General features: G+C 34.8%; 1 protein-coding gene across 5 annotated transcripts in view; it reads left to right on the forward strand.

The window, feature by feature from the left end:
• RAP1GDS1 (Rap1 GTPase-GDP dissociation stimulator 1) overlaps positions 1–18,936 on the forward strand; it is a 157,440-nt gene that overhangs the window by 136,177 nt on the left and 2,327 nt on the right. For 4 of the 5 annotated variants that reach the window (XM_025873472.2, XM_025873474.2, XM_025873476.2 and 1 more), the window contains 7 exons: positions 1,261–1,404; positions 1,866–1,997; positions 3,267–3,401; positions 4,000–4,125; positions 5,085–5,224; positions 10,997–11,123; positions 15,058–15,186. In XM_025873472.2, coding sequence (XP_025729257.1) covers positions 1,261–1,404; positions 1,866–1,997; positions 3,267–3,401; positions 4,000–4,125; positions 5,085–5,224; positions 10,997–11,123; positions 15,058–15,186 — 933 coding nt within the window. The remainder of the gene's footprint in view (positions 1–1,260; positions 1,405–1,865; positions 1,998–3,266; positions 3,402–3,999; positions 4,126–5,084; positions 5,225–10,996; positions 11,124–15,057; positions 15,187–18,936) is intronic. The other variant, XM_025873473.2, reaches the window with a different exon arrangement.

Below are 18,936 nucleotides of genomic sequence, written 5' to 3' on the forward strand. Positions count from 1 at the left end.
AAATCCAACTAAAAAATAAGATTTAAATTTAATAATTTCTGTATAGCAAATGTTTCTAAGGTCAGTTGATCTGCATTTATCTTAAATGCTATAAAATAGACCCAAAGCATTTAGGTAGACCAGTTTAGGTTAAAATACAAAGATGAAAGAGGTATAATACCTACTCTAATGGGGAAGACAGATATGGATATGAATATAAAGTCTGCAATGAAATAAGTTCTATAATAAAAAATATCTAAGTTATTGGGGTGCAAACAAATGATTTGATAAAAGTAGAGCTTGCTCTGGGGCGCCTGGGTGGCTCAGTTGGTTAAGCGACTGCCTTCGGCTCAGGTCATGATCCTGGAGTCTCGGGATCGAGTCCCACATTGGGCTCCCTGCTCAGCAGGGAGTCTGCTTCTCCCTCTGACCCTCTTCCCTCTCGTGCTTTCTATCTCTCATTCTCTCTCTCAAATGAATAAATAAAATCTTTAAAAAAAAATTTCCTTAAAAAAAAAAAAAGTAGAGCTTGCTCTGAAGAGAATTTTTAACAGTATATTTGGGATATAAATTTTGCTGTTAAAATACCTTCATGTTGCTTGTTATCCATCAGAAAGCTCAAAGTTATTTTTTTCTTTCAACTTTTAGTATGGAAAATTTAAAACCTATGCACATGTAGAGAGAATATAGTATAATGAACTACCATGTAACCATCACCCAGGAAAACTTCAAATTAATGAAAACCTGAAGCCCTTTTAAAAAACATGAGTTTTAAAGTTCAGAAAGTTGTAGAGTTATTAACTGCCTTAGAAAAAATCATGTCTATACAAATATGATTCCAAATATACTTAAGGTATAGTTTAAAATTTACTAATAGCTTTACTTTTCAATATCTTTCTATTCAAATGCTGTTAGTGGATATATTTTAACTCTATATAACAGGCATATGTGTTTTATTTTAAATGGTGTGGGTGTTTTATAGTAAGTATTTTAAACATGAACATGATATCTAGAATAACAGTGGAGTGCTATTACCTTCAAAGTTGAGAATCAGTTTGTTTAGGTGCTGCCAGACATTGTAAAAAGTGACCTAATTTCAAGTAAAAAAAATGAAATAAAAGTATATAAGCTACACTGTCAGTTCATTTTGAAACTGAAATCTTTGAAGGTGTATTATCTAAATCATGCATTTTATTTCTTGTAATTCTTCATAATGGATTGCTTCTCACAGAACTTTTATTTCATTTCAAGTTTTGGTTATTTTGTTCACATATTCTTTAGATGCTATTAAGCTACAGCTGGTTGAAGCAGGCCTGGTAGAATGTCTACTAGAGATTGTTCAGCAGAAAGTGAATAGTGACAAAGAGGATGATATTGCTGAGCTCAAAACTGCTTCAGATCTAATGGTTTTACTACTTCTTGGAGGTGAGTTATAATTTAAGTCAATCGAAGAACATCATTGTCAGATTTTTAAAAATGTATTGTCTCTTTTGTGAGCACTATATATATTAGGCATTTTCTCATTTTCCTGCCTCCTTTAATCCTGTTGATGTGATGATTTTGAAACCTTAAATGCGTCATGAGAACTAGAGATAATGAACCTGGAAAAGAGGAGTCTTCATTATCTTCCAGTATTTAAAGAGCTGTCGTAGGTTAGCTGTGGCACCAAAAGACTGAAAGCTAGAGGGTTATTTGAGACTTAGACTAGAAAAATCCTAAACTCTTTTTCCAGTCTCTACTAAAAGCTTATTATAAAAGGAGTCATTACTTTTCCTTCTATGAATTATCGTTTGTGAAGTATGTATCCAGTTGGATAGTCACACAGGAATATGGATTTGTTACTCTTAATTCTTTTCCTCTAACCTATTTTTTTCATTTACCTCCAGATGAATCCATGCAGAAATTATTTGAAGGAGGAAAAGGTAATGTGTTTCAAAGGGTACTGTCCTGGATTCCATCAAATAACCACCAGCTACAGCTTGCTGGAGCATTGGCAATCGCAAATTTTGCCAGAAACGGTAAGCATGTTATTTCATCCTTTTTAAATTGGATGTTCTATGTATTTTTTTTTTATTTTTGCTTTGCCATTACACGTAGTAAAACTGGAACAGTTCAGAAGTATATCTAGTGTACCACTACCTTAATTTTTTAGAGATGAAATATTTAGTGATCCCCCCCCTTTTTTTAAGTAAGCTCTACTTCCCAGCATGGGGCTTGAACTCCCTACCCTGAGATCAAGATTCTTATGCTCTACTGACTGAACTAGCCACACACCCCTACTTAGTGATTTTTCTAACAAATTACATATTTTGTGCAATTTAACTAAGTTCTGATAGTTTAAAGATCATGAACAGTGATCATGAAGTCCTTCTTTGAGTGCTCTGCACTTTATAGATCATTAAATTTGAGTCCCATTCTAATATGCACTGTATCTGGGAGGATATGCTCTCTTGCCTGGTGATTTTTTGATTTAATAATCTGAGTATTCTTTGTAGGGTTATTGTGCCTTAATTTATACTTTTATGCCTCTTAAAACTTAAGTGTGAGTAATCCTCTGGTTTAGGGTAGAATATTTAATTTGGTTTAATAACATTTCCAAGGCACCGGACCTTCATGTTCATTTCTGAAGTCTGGAACTCCTGCTATTCAGTCTAGAAACTCGTTCTTAGACTGTGACTAGGAAATATGGGTTATTTTTTGTTTTTAGTTTGATTTTATTCCATTATGAGCTTTGTAACTCTATAATGGATGTCTTACTCCATTTTTACTCCCTTATTTTTGAGGACGATCATTCAGTCCTTAATGATGTAATTAAGAATAGTAAAATATTGGTAATTATTGAAGCTAAATGTGGAATAAATAGTGGTTCATTATAATATTTTCTCTGCTTTACAAATGTTTCAAAAATTTTGACATTGAAAAATAATTTAAACATCAGCCATGACAGCACTCTATGTTTTGTTGTCACTGTAACATTGGCAGAACTTGGGCATAGTTCACTTTAAGTGAAAACTATTGGTAAACATTTTAAGCCTATGGTTTCTACTTACTCATCTTTTAATATATTATCAGGCTGTATGCTAGAGATTTTTCTTGTCATGACTTCTTACTCAGTAAAGAAAAAAAAAATCTATAAATCTGATGGGAGAAAGAGTTGGAATTCATTTTATTTTCTTGTAGCTCCATTTTTCCTGAATGTAGATGGATAATGGATAGGCATCACTATTATAAAATATTTATAGATATTTGTAAAGAGGAAAGGAAAAAAATGCTTTTGTTTCATTCAGATGGAAACTGTATTCACATGGTAGACAATGGAATTGTAGAAAATCTTATGGATTTACTCGACAGACATGTTGAAGATGGAAATGTAACTGTACAGCATGCAGCATTAAGTGCCCTCAGAAATCTGGCCATTCCAGGTAGGACTTAAGAATGGTAGGCAACTCTGTACGAAATAAGATCTATTCTTTAGGGAGGTATTTATTTTATGTGATTTGTGGACCTATCCTGACCAAGAAAAAAAAAAATCTTCAAATTGTTTACATTTTTCTTACTAATAAATGGAGATCATATGTTAAATAGTTTTCACAAAACATAATCTTTGTGTTTGTTCAGATGAAATATTCTATTACCTTTTGTGGACTCCTAGATTAACACAGTTGGGTCAAGGACAGAGGTAAAAAGAAACATTTACTAAAGCTGAAGAATTATGCTGCTTTGTAAGTAAGAAGACAACTGTCAGATTTCCTTTACAAATTGTTTAAGTGTTTTGAGGGTAGGTTTAAAAAGCCAGTACATATGATTTTGTATGTTATGCTCCTACAGACAAACAGGATAATTAAGCCCCACCCCCAGTCCTATTCTTAAAATAAAGTAACAAGACTGTTTTTAAATAGAAAAATGTAACATGGGGCCTTAAAAATATTAAGACAATAAATATATATTGAATTGAATGACTATCATCAAGAATGCTAGCACCATTTTAACCACAGTCTCTCTTTCTCTCTTTCTTTCTAGTTGTAAATAAAGCAAAGATGTTATCAGCTGGAGTCACAGAGGCAGTTTTGAAATTCCTTAAGTCTGAAATGCCTCCAGTTCAGTTCAAACTTCTGGGAACTTTAAGAATGTTAATAGATGCACAAGGTAAAGGAAATGTTTTCACAAGGTAACATTTTTGGTATGATAGTCAATTTGCCTTAGTTGAAAAGGACTTGTTTTTAGCTTTCAGAATTATGTAATCATAAAGATAAATGGCAAATAAAAGGCAAAGAGAGATTGGTTTTAGAGTTTCATTCATTAATTTTCATGCTTGTTATAACTGAGTTTAAACAGAAATTATATTGCATCTCTACTGTACATATAATCCTGGTTTTATGTTGATTTATTAGCAGTTCTGAAGGGTTTTTATGTTTTAGCGTTTCATACCCATTTTTTTTTTTAAGGTTTTATTTATTTGACAGAGAGGGAGTGAGAGGGCACAAGCAGGGGGAGCAACAGAGGGAGAGGGAGAAGCGGGGCTCAATCCCAGGACCCCAGAATCATGACCTGAGCCGAAGGCAGACACTTAACCAACTGAGCCACGCAGGCGCCCCGTTTCATACCCGTTTTTACCTTGTCTTGAAAATCATGTTGCAGTACATGGACAGTCAAAATTCTTAAAAATTTATTTTGCAAACAGGGAGATCATTTTTCTGTTTACAGAAACAATGATGGAAACTACTCCTTGGAGTGAATTGTGTTCATTTACTTATTTCTAAATTCTAAACCTTTCTCTATATTGATTTCTCAGAGTCCTGCTCCTACCCTTTGTTATGGTTTGCCAGAGTACTGACAGACTACCAGGCTGAACCATAAGAGTATAACATTGTTTTGTATTTTATGTTCTGTATGAAAGTCCACAACTTTGTAGAAGAAGCTAAATAGTCCACTAGATATGGAGTATTTGCAGTTCTTGCTTAATAAAATCATTGTGTTGTGCCGTGTGTGTGTGTGTGTGTGTGTCGGTATAAAATTTTCTTTCACACTCTTAGATCTTTACCAGTTGTTTCACTTGGTTGCCTTTCAGTGATTGTTTCCTTTGTGGTTTGACTTCTTTCCTATAGCAGAAGCTGCTGAACAACTGGGAAAGAATGTTAAATTAGTGGAGCGTTTGGTAGAATGGTGTGAAGCCAAAGATCACGCTGGTGTGATGGGGGAGTCCAACAGACTGCTGTCTGCCCTCATACGACACAGTAAATCAAAAGTAAGTTCCAGAGAAAACTGTTCACTAAAAAACATACAAGTGGCCTTTTTGGAAACTCCGTATCATAGATCCCATATCATAAGCTTGCATTTTACACATTTATGTATAAATACATTACAGATAGACCTCTGAGATTCATAGTTTCTGTTCCAAACCACTGTGATAAAGCGAAAATTGCAAAAAAGTGAGTCAAATGAATTTTTTGGTTTCCTAATGCATATAAAAGTTGTGTTTATACTGTAGTCTGTTAAGTGTGCAATAACAGCATTATGTTTAATGAAATAATTTGTATACTTCAATTAAAAAATACTTTATTGCTAAAAAATGCTAACCATTTTCAGTGACTCATCATCACTGGTCACAGATCACCGTAACAAATATAGTAATGGAAAAGTTTGAAATTTTGTGAGAATTACCAAAATGTGATGCAGACCTGAAGTGAGCAAATGCTGTTGGGAAAATGGCACTGATAGACTTACTTGGTACAGGGTTGCACAGACCTTCAATTTGTAAAAAATGCATTATCTGTGAAGCACAGTAAAGTGAAGCACAGTAAAATGAGGGATGCCTGTGATCCACAATCCTGAAAAAGTCATTGAAGATTGAGCTTTTGTATTTAGTTCTGTTCCATAATAGTTAAGAGTAAGGCTTTGGAATCAGAGATGAGTTCAGATTTTATCTCCACTATATACTTGGTCAAGTCTTTCACATCTCACTATCTCAGTATAATACCTACCTACTGAAAGTTGTGAGAATGATTCAATGAGACATATACAAAGTGCTCAACTGGTACCTGGGACATAGTAAGCACTCAGTAAGTGGAGTCGTAAATGTTGCTGGTGTTGTTATTTTTACCACTACCGTCAGTGTCAAACATCTTCTGTGGGCCAGACACTGACCAAGCTAGCTAATGATATTAAGAAGTTAAATGATACCTAGGTAGTATGTGATGCTCTAAACTCACAAAGTTGGATGAAATCGATTCTCAGGGCAGTGTCCAGCCTAGTATGTCTGACATGTGGTTGCAAGCCTCTGTTGAGTGAGTGAACACATGAATGAGCAAATTTTAAAGATCACAATGGGAATGTGATCCCACAATGGGTGGGAACCCAGGCCAGTTTGCAGCTGATTTAGTATCTATAATATATACCTTTTATTTTTCTATAACCTGTTTTCTAAAGTGAGCCCTTTTGGTCATTTCACTTATGTCCATGGGAAAATGCATCACAACTTCTTAACCAAATCTTGAAGCCAAAGCTGTTCAATTGCTGTATTAAATTCAGATTTGAGGGTTTTGAGGCTTTTCTGTTTAAATCACAAGATTTCCCTGTCCCTCATCCAAACCCCCACTGTCTCCACCAAAAAAAAAAAAAAAAAAACAACTTTCAAGAACCCATTAAGCATCCATCATCATGTAGGTGTTTTGAAAAGACAAGGGAAACAGGACATGGCACCTTTCTAGGGGTATGTGTGTAACAAAAAGCAATTTGAAATGATATAATTTGAATGATAATTGTAACTTCATGATCATATTATAACTGTATGTTTACAGTTCAGTACTGTAGGCTGGGGTTTTGGTTTTTGTTGTTGTTCTGCTGCGTATCTTCCCTACAATTAAGTGTATACTGCTGTTAAGCAGCAATAGGAACCTTGATTTGCATACTTTAATGATTAGAGCATAAGGTGTGTTCCTTGTGTGAGCTCCAGATAAGAACTCTTAAATTATTTTTAAATTTCAAAGCATTAAAGTGGAATCAGTGATTTCATTTTGAGAATCAAAGCAGTTCTCAAAATATGTTCCATTGAAGACTAACCCTAAGAAATATTCCATAAAGAGAAAAGGTTGTACGATCAGATTAGTTAGGGAAGTAGTTCATTCCCTTTCCTTGCCTTTGGAATTCACAGCACATATTAGTACTACTCTAAAAAAATGTCCTTAACTCTGTTTAATCCACTGATTCCCAAGCTATCAGACAATGGGTTTTGCAAGTTGCATCTATTAAATACATTTCACCGGGCATACTTCAGAAAATGCTGCTCTGGAATAAGCTTTTAAACACTAGGTACAAGTTAGTCACATTCCTGTAGATCCTTAGCCAACTATTGTGAATTACAGTTCTCTCCTTGTGTTATTTTTAAACTTTGAAGGTCCTACTCCTTTTAAAGTTACCCTGAGTTCTTAGAGTCCAACCCTCTGAAAGTTTGCACTGACTCATGGGGTTTCACACTAGCTTAGTCATCTCAGCCATATACAGTGTGTTCCTGCACTTGTGCCAAGAGTAAATTCACATCTTCCTTCGAAAGAGTGCCCTAGGCTAGGACTCTTGAGCAACTAGCTGGACCTTCTGATTGTAGATATCAAAAACAGAAAAATATGGTTTGCTTCTACACTAGGAATATAAAAATTCCCTCCTGTCATAGGCACTCTTCTTTATCCTTGAAGAATAAAACATTCTTCAATTTTCGATCTAAAAACTTGATCAGACAAAATTTAGTCATTCACTCATACATCTAACATTTAATTCCTATACTGAGAAGTAGTCTTTGATGGTACAAAGTTGGGAAAGAAAATTTTTATCAGGTGATTCAGTGGCTGTGTTATAAATTGATTGTCTTGAATTTAAGCCTATTTCAGAACATAACATTGTAATCAGTATTTTACAGTTTTCAGCAAAGTTTGTAGCTGGATTATCTCAGTTATTAAGGGCAAATGGACCATAAAAGCTAAATATATGAGACTATTACATAGATAATTTGCCTTGGTTGTGTATGTACCAAAATTTAGCTTTCCATAAGAAAACTCCTTATAGGATTGCAAAATAATACATCATTTAAAACTTTGTAAAACATTATGAAGTATGTCCAAAATTTTTGGAGATTTTGCAGATACACCTAAGGTTTAGAAGGATGACCCAGAAAAATGTCTTCCTGTGTACTTCTACAGTTTAATAAATGAAATGGTTTCAGAAAAGTTAAACTCTCTGGATTAATTTTAGATGTGTATTGTTTAAAACTATTTGTAATTCTCCAGATGAACCTTGCTCTGTGGAGTGGTGCTAATATCCTTTTTTGTTAAATATCTTGAAATTTAAAATATAACTTTAAAATACATTCATAGAGCCTCTGTAGAGCACTGTGACTAGCTGTGTATGGCACTGTGATGAATTTAGGACATACACTTTTGTACAGAGCACAAATGGTTAGAAACAAGGAACTGATAGTCACACTGCCTGGATTTGAATCTTGACTTTTTTTTTACCATTTAATCACTGACTTTGGACAGATTTCATAACTTAATCTGAGCTTCAGTTTCTTCATCTGTTAACTAGAGATAATATCTAGCTGATGGAATTTTCTGTGAGGATAAGAATATGCTAATATCTGTAAGCTACCCAGTATAATGTCCAGTGTGTAGTTGTTGCTCCATAGAGGGTAACTATCAATATTATTCTCTTTTGTCAATATAACACAAGAACAATGGAACAATGCTTCATTTGTCTTTTGTCTTCCATTCTGTCAGGCAAAGCAACTTCATAGAGCATCTATTCAATAAACATTTATTGAGGTAGGAGGAGAGAGGGCAGGCATTTTAAAAGCACTACTCCAATATCTGTTCAAAAAAGTGAGATGGAGGGGCTCCTGGGTGGCTTAGTCAGTTAAGCATCTGACTCTTGATTTTGGCTCAGGCCATGATCTCAGGGTTGTGAGATCAAGGCCCGTGTCAGACTCTGCACTCTGCATGGAGTCTGCTTGAGATTCTTTCGCTCCCTCATCCACTGCTTGTGCACTCTCTAAAATAAAAAGTAAATAAATAAAATGAATAGAAAAAAATAAAATAATAAAAAAGAGATGGTAAAGGAGCTATGCTTGAACTTACAGGGAGCTGCTCACTTCTGATACGCAGTTTCCTTCTTCATCCATTACGTGCCCCTCCTTATACTCTAGTGGACTCTCCAGGGTGAATCACAAAATAAAGGATGAAATGCTAGTCCAAGAACCTTCATTAGGTGACTGCATATGTATCTATGAACCTCTTGTGGTCTTCTTTACTCAGTAAGCTCCTTTGTGATTTTTATAAAATTCTTTACTAATTTTAAGTTTCAGATAAAGTGCCCACCAAGTAAATTGGGAGGCTTTCTTTTTGTTAGAAAAGCCTTTTAAAAGACAGTTTCTCACTTACTAAAAGAAGGTAATGGTAAAAGGTTAGATGCCAAAATATAACCATCATACAAACTCAGTGCTAGGACTCCATAATTTAGAATGTTTGATCTTTAAATGCATTTGGGCTCAAAGCAAAGATACTATCTATAGTTTTCTTAAGAATTTATATAAGGTAAAAGCATAAAGGAAACCCCTTTTCAAGTATTTTAGCAAATTAATTTGAAAAATATTTATAATTACAGTTAGTTTTATACTGTCAAAGCTAAAGCAGACAGGCTACTTAATATCCAGCACTTAAATTACTAAAGGTAGTGAGAACAAAGAAAATTACCTTAAAAAATTCTAGAATTGAGACTTTCTACTAAATCACATTTAATCCAAGAGTTTTTAGGAAACAAAACTGAGATAAAAACAAAAATGAAGGGGCGCCTGGGTGGCTCAGTTGGTTGAGCGACTGCCTTCAGCTCAGGTCATGATCCTGGAGTCCTGGGATCGAGTCCTGCATCGGGCTCCCTGCTCAGCGGGGAGTCTGCTTCTCCCTCTGATCCTCTTCCCTCTCGTGCTATCTCTCATTCTCTCTCTCTCTCAAATAAATACAATCTTTAAAAAAAGAAAAAAAAAAAAAAAAAACTGAGATAAAAACAAAAATGAAGGGGCGCCTGGGTGGCTCATTCGTTAAGCATCTGCCTTCGGCTCAGGTCATGATCTCAGGTCCTGGGATCGAGCCCCGCATCAGGCTCCTTGCTTGGCGGGAAGCCTGCTACTCCCTCTCTCACTCACCCTGCTTGTGTTCCTTCTCTTGCTATGTCTCTGTCAAATAAATAAAATCTTTTAAAAAGTGAATACTAGAAATAAATGTGGCATTTTAAAAAATCTAACTTTTGCCGTATATTCTTATATATGCTTTTCATGTAATAACTTTGTAATTATCACAAAAACCTATGATAACACATTATCCTAGCATTAAATAAAAGGTCACTGAGATGCAGAGAGGTTCAGTAATTTGCTTAGTCAATGTTGGCAGTGGGTTTTATTCAATCTGGAACCCATTGTCTCCTCTGCCATTGAAGAGGACAGAGCTGCAGGTCCCATGAGAAATGAGGGAAGACAATTTTAAGTTCCTCTCAAGTCCCTTGACATGTAATCCAGTTTTGTCAGATCCAACAAAGGGGTAAAAGCTTAAAAAAAAAAAAAAAAAAACTTTACCTTGATCGTCTGGAAAACAACTACCTGGTACTGTAATAATGATTTGAAAAGAATTTTTTTTTTTTTTTTTTTGGTTATTATAAATCTTGATCTCTTTTTTTTGATCCTGTGGTAAGTCAACATTTGGGGCAATCACACTTATTTTTTTGAATGGTTGCTTCTGGGACTCTCTATTCCTTGCTATGAACTGCAGTGGTCTTTTTCACTTAGGTAATTTAAGTTGTCATCTTTTGATGAATTTATTTAAAGCTAAAAACTTTTTCCTTTTCTTCTGTGAAGAAAAAATTATGGTTAAATGTAATGATTCATACAGGACACTGTCAGAAAACCAATTTAACAATGAATTGACTATAATGCAGTCTCTTTATGTTTAAAGTTTATAACTGTGATATTTATTTATTGCAGGATGTAATTAAAACCATTGTACAGAGTGGTGGCATCAAACATCTAGTTACCATGGCAACTAGTGAACATGTAATAATGCAGAATGAAGCCCTTGTTGCTTTGGCACTAATAGCAGCTTTAGAGTTGGGTAAGTACCCCAGTGTCTAACTTATTTTCTCCTATTTTTATCTTGGATGAAATGAAGCACAGGAGTGGAATAGAAATCAACAAAACCTTGACTAGAAGCATTTTGCCAGCATGTGTCTGCACCTGTAGCTAAGTATATAAGAAATCACATTCCATAGATTGCCACCTCGGTTTTTGCTTTTGGTAACATTTTTAGGTCAATGCTTAACTCTTTTTAGAGTTTGAGTCTTAAATGTTATTTCAAGTTATAGGCACTTAGTAAACACAGAAAATAATTTCAGCAGGCCTAACAGAAATGAAACTGTATTTAGAATACAGCAGCAAGTTTAGTCTGCTGCCCTTCCAGTGACTCAGACCTTGTCTTCCATCTCTATTACTGACTCTCTCTCTTGCTCTTATCTCCTATCACCATGGCTTCTAGTGCCCTCTAGTATTGCCCTCATTCTAAATTCTCACCTTCTGTGTGTTTTACATTCAAAATTCCCCAAAAGCAGAGTTCAGTAATTCAGTTGGTGTCTTTCTAGCATATAGTATCCCCATTGGTCAGAATTCTTCTTGAGAAGCTAGTTCAAAGTCATCTAGCTTATGGATAGTAACCTTTGTCCCAGGAACCAATCAGTCACACAGCCTGTGGTTAAGGCCTGAGACTGCCTTACACAAAGGAGGACTATAGACTTAGTAGGTCTGTCCTGTCCAGTTCAAAGCCATTTAGGTAAACACTGTTAACTGATGAGTTCCTAATTCCCACTGATGATTTAGGTCCATAATTCTCACACAGGCACGTGGACCCACAACCCCTATACCACGAAGCCAAAAGATAAACACATAAACATGGTATATCTTTCCCTAGTGTCACATTTACTCAGATTTTAGGTATGAAAGATTTGAATTTTTGTCTTAAAGGGTTTTGAATTTTAAAACAATTTTTAAAAAATCACAGGTATAAGTAGGATATAAAATTTTTTTGAATTTTAAAGATAAAAGACTCTAAGAAAATGTATGCTTATTCTCAGTGACTTTGGCCTATAGTTAGAAATGCTTTGGAAGTCAGTTTAGGTCCCAGATTAGCCATGACTTCACACATGGTTTGAGTAGAGTCAGCCTAGAAGTCCAGCCATCATGGGGGGGTCAGATAGGGGGAGTTGTGATAAAGGGGCGGGAGTCAGTGAGGACACTGAATACCAAACTGGGTTCATGGCCTGATTTTAAGTGGCTTAAAGTGATGGGGCAGTTTCAGAATATGCTTGATGACCCAGCCTGGGATGAATCTGGTTTTCTGCCAATATCTTCCAAACAAGCTATAATTTCATCAGCTTCCTGATAGCTAAACATTTGCCTCAATCTCGTCACCTCACCATACAACTATATAAAATGCGATACCTACTTTTTTTTTAATTGTTTCCTAGTGTTTCCTAGGCTCCTTGGGCTTAAGATATAAAAATAAGACCACACTATCTTTTTAATACATAACACACTTTGAAAACCGTATTTTTCCAGTCTTGTTTTCTTATAGACTGTTTGATATTAAGGAATTATAAATTTTTTGTATGATAATAGTATTAAAGCAGCATTTTTAAGAGTCTTTTTTTTTTTTTTAGATAATTGTATATTCACATGCCGTTGTAAAAAATAACATAGAGATCCCTTGTATATATTACCCAGTTTCTCCCAGTGGTAACATTTTTCAAAACTATAAATATTTCAGCTATTGATATAACTTACCAGTCTTATTCAGATTTCCCTAGTTTTACTTGTTCTCATTTGTGTGTATGTTAAGTTCTATATAGTTTTAGGACGTGTAGGTTTGTGTATCGACCACCACATTCAAGAAACTAAATAGTTTAACACCACAGGGATCCCTCCATTTATCACCACACTAGTCACCTACCTCCTCCTCCTACCCCTTACCTTGTTTCTCATCCCTGGAAACCACTAATCTGCCCTTCATTTCTAAAATGTTATATATATGGAATCATATAGTATGTGACCTTTTGGGATTGGCTTCCTTAATTCAGCATAATTTCCTAAAGAGATCTGATTTGTTTTGTGTGTCAGTTGTTTTTTTATTGAATAGTGTTCCATGGTTTGTACATACCACAGTTTGTTTGACCATTCCTGTCAAAAAACATCTGGGCTTATTCTACTTTGGGGCTTTTAAAAATAAATAAATGCTATAAATATTCATACATAGGTTTTTATGTGAGCATAAATTTTCATTTCTTTGAATAATAAATGCCTAGGAGTGCAGTTGCTAGGTTGTGTGGTAACTATATGTTTAATTTTTAAAGAAACTGTCAAACTGTTTTCCAGAATGGCTATACCATTTTACATTCCCACTAGCACTGTATGAGTGATCTAGTTTTCTCCACATTTTCACCAAATATTTGGTATTGTCACTGTTTTTTATTTTAGCCACCCTGATAGCTGTACAGGGATATCTCATTATGTTTTTTTCCATTTTTCTAATGGTAAGCATATGAAAAGATGTTCATCATTATTTGCCATCTGTATATATTCTTTGATGAATTACCTATGGATAATTTTTGCTCATTTTCTAATTTTTTAACTATTGAGTTGAAAATTCTTTATTCTAGAACTTTTATAGTTTTACATTTTATACTTAAATCTGTAATCCACTTTAAGATCTGGATAAAGTGTGTGGTTTAGGTCAACTTTTTTTTTTTTTGCCTGTGGAGGTCTCATTGCCAGTACTGTTTGTTGAAGAGGCTATCTTTTCCTCCACTGAATTGCTTTTGTACCTTTGTCAAAAATCATTTGAACGTATATGTGTGGGTCTATTTCTGGGGTTCTCTATTCAATTCTCTCTCTACCAGTACCACACTCTTGATAACTGTGCTATACAGTGAACCTTAACATCGGGTAGAATTCCTCCCACTTTCTTTTTTATCGAGATTATTTACCTGTTCTAGGGCCTGTGCTTTCCATATAAATTTTAGTATAAACTTACAGATTTTCTACAGAAAATCCTCTGGGATTTTGATAGGAATTGCCTTAAGAGTTTTCATCTCTTAAAGATACATACTGAGGGGTGCCTGGGTGGCTCAGTCGTTAAGCGTCTGCCTTCAGCTCAGGTCATGATCCCAGGGTCCTGAGATCGAGTCCCGCATCAGACTCCTTGCTCAGCGGGGAGTCTAGTTCTCCCTCTGCCCCTGCTTGTGTCCCCTCTCTCACTCTGTCTCTCTCTGTTGAATAAATAAATAAAATCTTTAAAAAAAAAAAAAGATAAAGGGCGCCTGGGTGGCTCAGTTGGTTAAGCCACTGCCTTCGGCTCAGGTCATGATCCTGGAGTCCCGGGATCGAGTCCCGCATCGGGCTCCCTGCTGAGCGGGGAGTCTGCTTCTCCCTCTGACCCTCTTCCCTCTCATGCTCTCTGTCTCTCATTCTCCCTCTCTCAAATAAATAAATAAAATCTTTAAAAATAAAAAAATAAAAAAATAAAAAAAATAAAAAAAATAAAAATAAAAAAAAAAAGATACATACTGAAATACATATGGAAGAAACTATGTTATTTTTAGGATTTGCTCCAAAATAATTTGAGATGAACAGGTGAATGAAACTAGAGATAGATGAAACAAGATTGGCCATAATTTTTTAAGATAATAGTAAATAATGTATTATATAATCTTTTCTGCTTTTGCATATGTTTAACCTTTTCCATAAGGATTTTTTAATTGCCTCATATCAAAAGGAATATTTTAATACTAAATTTTAAGCTTAAACTGTAATATCTGCTGAAATTTAACTCTTCTTTAATAAGGTCTGAATTTAATATTCTATTTGTAGGTCATCGTTATTTATCAGTCCCTTTTGGAGGGTTTTATATGATCAGTTTTTAGAAAAGGAATCAGTGTTTAGCCACATTGCACCAGGTTCATAAACAGTGGACAAAACTGATACTTTCTTTCATATTTTAGGCACTGCCGAGAAAGATCTAGAAAGTGCTAAACTTGTACAGATTTTACACAGACTGCTAGCAGATGAAAGAAGTGCTCCTGAAATCAAATATAATTCCATGGTCCTGATTTGTGCTCTCATGGGATCTGGTAAGCATTTCTTCTAAAATTTGAGGTCTATCAATATATGGTTGACATTAAATATAGAATAGTAGTAAATGGTGGCTTTGGGTTTTAAAAGCATTAGAAATTAGTTTCTGGAGGATACAGGATTACTTTTACTTGAAAATATTCGCAAAAGATTCTCACAATAATAATATAAGTATCATGGGGCACCTGGGAGGGCTCAGTCAGTTGTCCGTCCAACTCTTGATTTCAGCTCAGATCGTGATCTCCAGGTCATGAGATCGAGCCCTGCGTCGGGCTCCAAACTCAGCACAGAGTCTGCTTGAGAGTCTCTCTTTCCCTCCCCCCTGCTCACATACTCTCGCTCTCGCTAAAATAAAACAAAAAATCTTAAAAATATCATATAGAAAATAGACAAAAAAATATTTTAAAATTAATAACTAAGATTCAACTCTAAAATATTTTATATAAAGAACAAATTCTGATTTTGTGTATCACGATATTAGCTAAGGAATTTGTTCAAGAAATCATTGGCATATTTTGGCATTATATTCCATGGATACTGAAAAGAATGTGTATTCTACTGTTACTGAGTGAAGTGTTCTTGAAATGTCACTTAGATCCTTTTGGTTGTTGGTAATGGAATTGAGTTTGCTATATTCTTAGCAAATAGAATATATTGATAGTCTGACTAATTGTTTTGTCAGTTGTTGAGACAGGGATATTGAAGTCTCCAATAATAATGGTGGATTTGTCTGTTTCTCCTTTTAGTTCTGTAAGTTTTTGCTTCACATATTTTGCAGCTCTTTTGGTAGATATATACACCTTTTGGATTGCTATTGTCTTCCTGGTGGATTGACTTTTCTTTCTATCATTATGTTCCTCTCTGGTGTGGTAACTTTTTTTCCTCTGAAGTCTACTTTATCTGATATTAATATAGCTGCTTCTACTTTCTTTTGAATAACATCCATAGGATCTTTTCCCACCCTTTTAATCTCAATCTGCTTTATCATTATACTTGAAGTGTAGAGAGCACCTTGTTAGGTCATGTGCTTTAATCCACTCTGTCTCTCTTAATTGGTGTATTTAGACCATTTACATTTAATGTAAGGACTGATGTTATGGCTTAAGTCTGCAGTTTCATTTTTTTATTTTGTTTCTCGTTCCTGACTTGTTATTGATTGCTTGAGCAATCATTACCCTCCCTCATTTATCTCAGATATTTCCTCTGTATACATTTAGAACCACATTAGACATTGTTACAATTTTTGTTTTCAACCATCTAACATAATTCAGAAAACTCGAGAGAAGGAAAGTCTGTCATATTTATCTACACTTTTGCTATATGGGTTGTTCTTCCTTCCTGATGTTCCCAGATTGCTTTTTTTAAACATTCCCTTTCTGTTTAGAGAACTTACTTTTAGCCACTCTTTTGGGTTAGGTCTGCTAGTGACAAATTGTTTTCTGTTATTTTAGAATATCTTGGCTTCCCCTTCATTTGTGAAAAATGTATTCTCTGGGTATAGAATTTTGGGTTGATGGTTCTTTTTCTTTCAACATTTGAAAAATATGCCATTTTCTTCTGGCTTCCATGGTTTCTTAAGAGAAATCCAGTCTTCCAGTTCTTTATTTTCCCCTCTTGGTAAGGTGTCACTTCAAGATTTTTTGGTCTTTAATTTTCAAGCTTGACTGTGATGTGTCATGGCATGGGTTTCTTTGGGTTCATCCTGTTTCAAGTTTGCTCACCTTCTTGAGTAGGTAGGCTTATGTCTTCTGCTAAATTTGGAAAGTTTTTGTAACCTTATTTCTTTAGGTACTTTTTCAGCCCCACCCTATTTCTCCTCTCCTTTCAGGTCTCTAATGGCAGGAATGTGAGATCTTTAGTTATATCCTACAGTCTCCTGACGTTTTGTTCATTTTTTTCCAGATTATCTCCTCTCTTGTTCAAATTACCCATCTTAAAGTTCACTGATTTCTTCTGTCCCCTCCATTCTCCTGTTGAGCTTATCCACTAACTATAGTTTTGAGTTCTAAAACTCCCATTTGCTACTTTTTTATGTCTTCTGTTTCCTGGCTGAGACTGTTATTGAGGCATTTTTTAATGTAAAATATACATAAAATTTACCATTATAACCATTTTTAAATGTACAGTTCAGTGGCAGAGTAGTACATTCACACTGCTGTACAACCATCACCACCCTTTTCTTCTCCCAAACTGAAACTCAGTACTCTTTAAAAAGAGTATATATCCATGGAATATATGCCAAAATATGCCAATCACCCATCCCTCCAGCTTTTGGCAGCCACCATTCTATCTTCTGTCTCTCTGAATTTGACTACTCTAGGTACCCTTTAATCATACAATATTCTTTTTTGTGTGGCTTATTTCACTTACCATAAGGTCTCCAGGGCTCATCCAAATAGTAGCCAGTGTCAGAATTTCATTCCTTCTTAAGGCTGAATAATGCCCCATTGTATGTATATATATCACATTTTGTTTATCCATTCATCCATCAATGGACATTGGGTTATTGTCACCTTTGGGCTATTGTAAATAAGGCCACTATGAAAATGTGGGTGCATAGGTATTTTTTCAGTTCCTGCTTTTAGTCATTTTTGGAATATACACACAAGTGGAATTGCTGGATCATACAGTAATGGCTTCATTTAATATTTTGAGGAATCACCATACTGTTTTTCACAGTAGCTACACCATATTACATTCCTACCAGTAATGTACATAGGTTCCAATTTCTCTACATCCTAACATTTTTTTTTTCTATAATAGCCATCCTAATGGGTATGAAGTGGTATCTTACTATGCTTTTGATTTGCATTTCCCTAATGATTAGTGATGTAGGGGATCTTTTCATGTGTTCATTGCCCACTTGTATACCTTCTTTGGGGAATGTCTATTCTAAAGTTCTTTGTCCATTTTTTAATCGAGTTATTTTGTTGAGTTGAAAGGTTCCTTATATTTTGGGGATATTAATCCCTGTTGGATATATGATTTACATATATTTTCTCCCATTTTGTGGGTTGCCTTTTCAGTCTATTGATAGTAATCTTTGGTACACAGAAGTTTCTAATTTTGATAAAGTCCTGTGTATCTGTTTTTCCTTGTGTTACCTATGTTTTTGATGCATATCCAAGATACAATTGCTAAATCCAAAGTTTTTCCTTTATATTTTAAGAGTCTTACAGTTTTAGCTCTTAACTGTAATTTTTGTACATAGGGGCTTATGGCTCTCCCATTTTACCAGCACCATTTGTTGAAAAAACTGTCCTTTCCTTATTGAATGTCAAATCTTTGTCAAAACTATTTTGACTGTATATATGAGGGTTTATTTCTGGGCTGTTTTATTCTGTTGATCTATAGATCTGTATTTCAGCACCACACTGTTTTGATTATTATAGCTTTAGAGTAGCTTTCGAAATTAGAAAGCATGAGTTGAGATTGTTTCGACTCTTAAGTCTCTTGAGAGTCCATCTGAATTTTAGGATGCAGTTTTCTGTTTCTACTAAAAACATTACTAGTTTTAGACCTCACAGTCTTATTAAAGTAAATATATCATCAGTTTGAGGAATGTTGATTGCATTAAACTTATTAGATGTCAGTCTTCTCATACAGCAGTCTCCAAGACTTAAGAGCCTGGTATTTTCCTGTAATTGAGGGTAAAGAAAGAGAGCAAGAAAGCCAGAAAGAGGAAGATCAGATATCTAAAAGGGAAGCCTATTGTCACAGAAATTTGTTGAAGGGATATGAAGTATAAC

This window comes from Callorhinus ursinus, unplaced genomic scaffold (assembly GCF_003265705.2).
Source record: "Callorhinus ursinus isolate GAN/ISIS: 27379988/994484 unplaced genomic scaffold, GSC_fseal_2.0 scaffold4, whole genome shotgun sequence".
Lineage (NCBI taxonomy): Eukaryota > Metazoa > Chordata > Mammalia > Carnivora > Otariidae > Callorhinus > Callorhinus ursinus.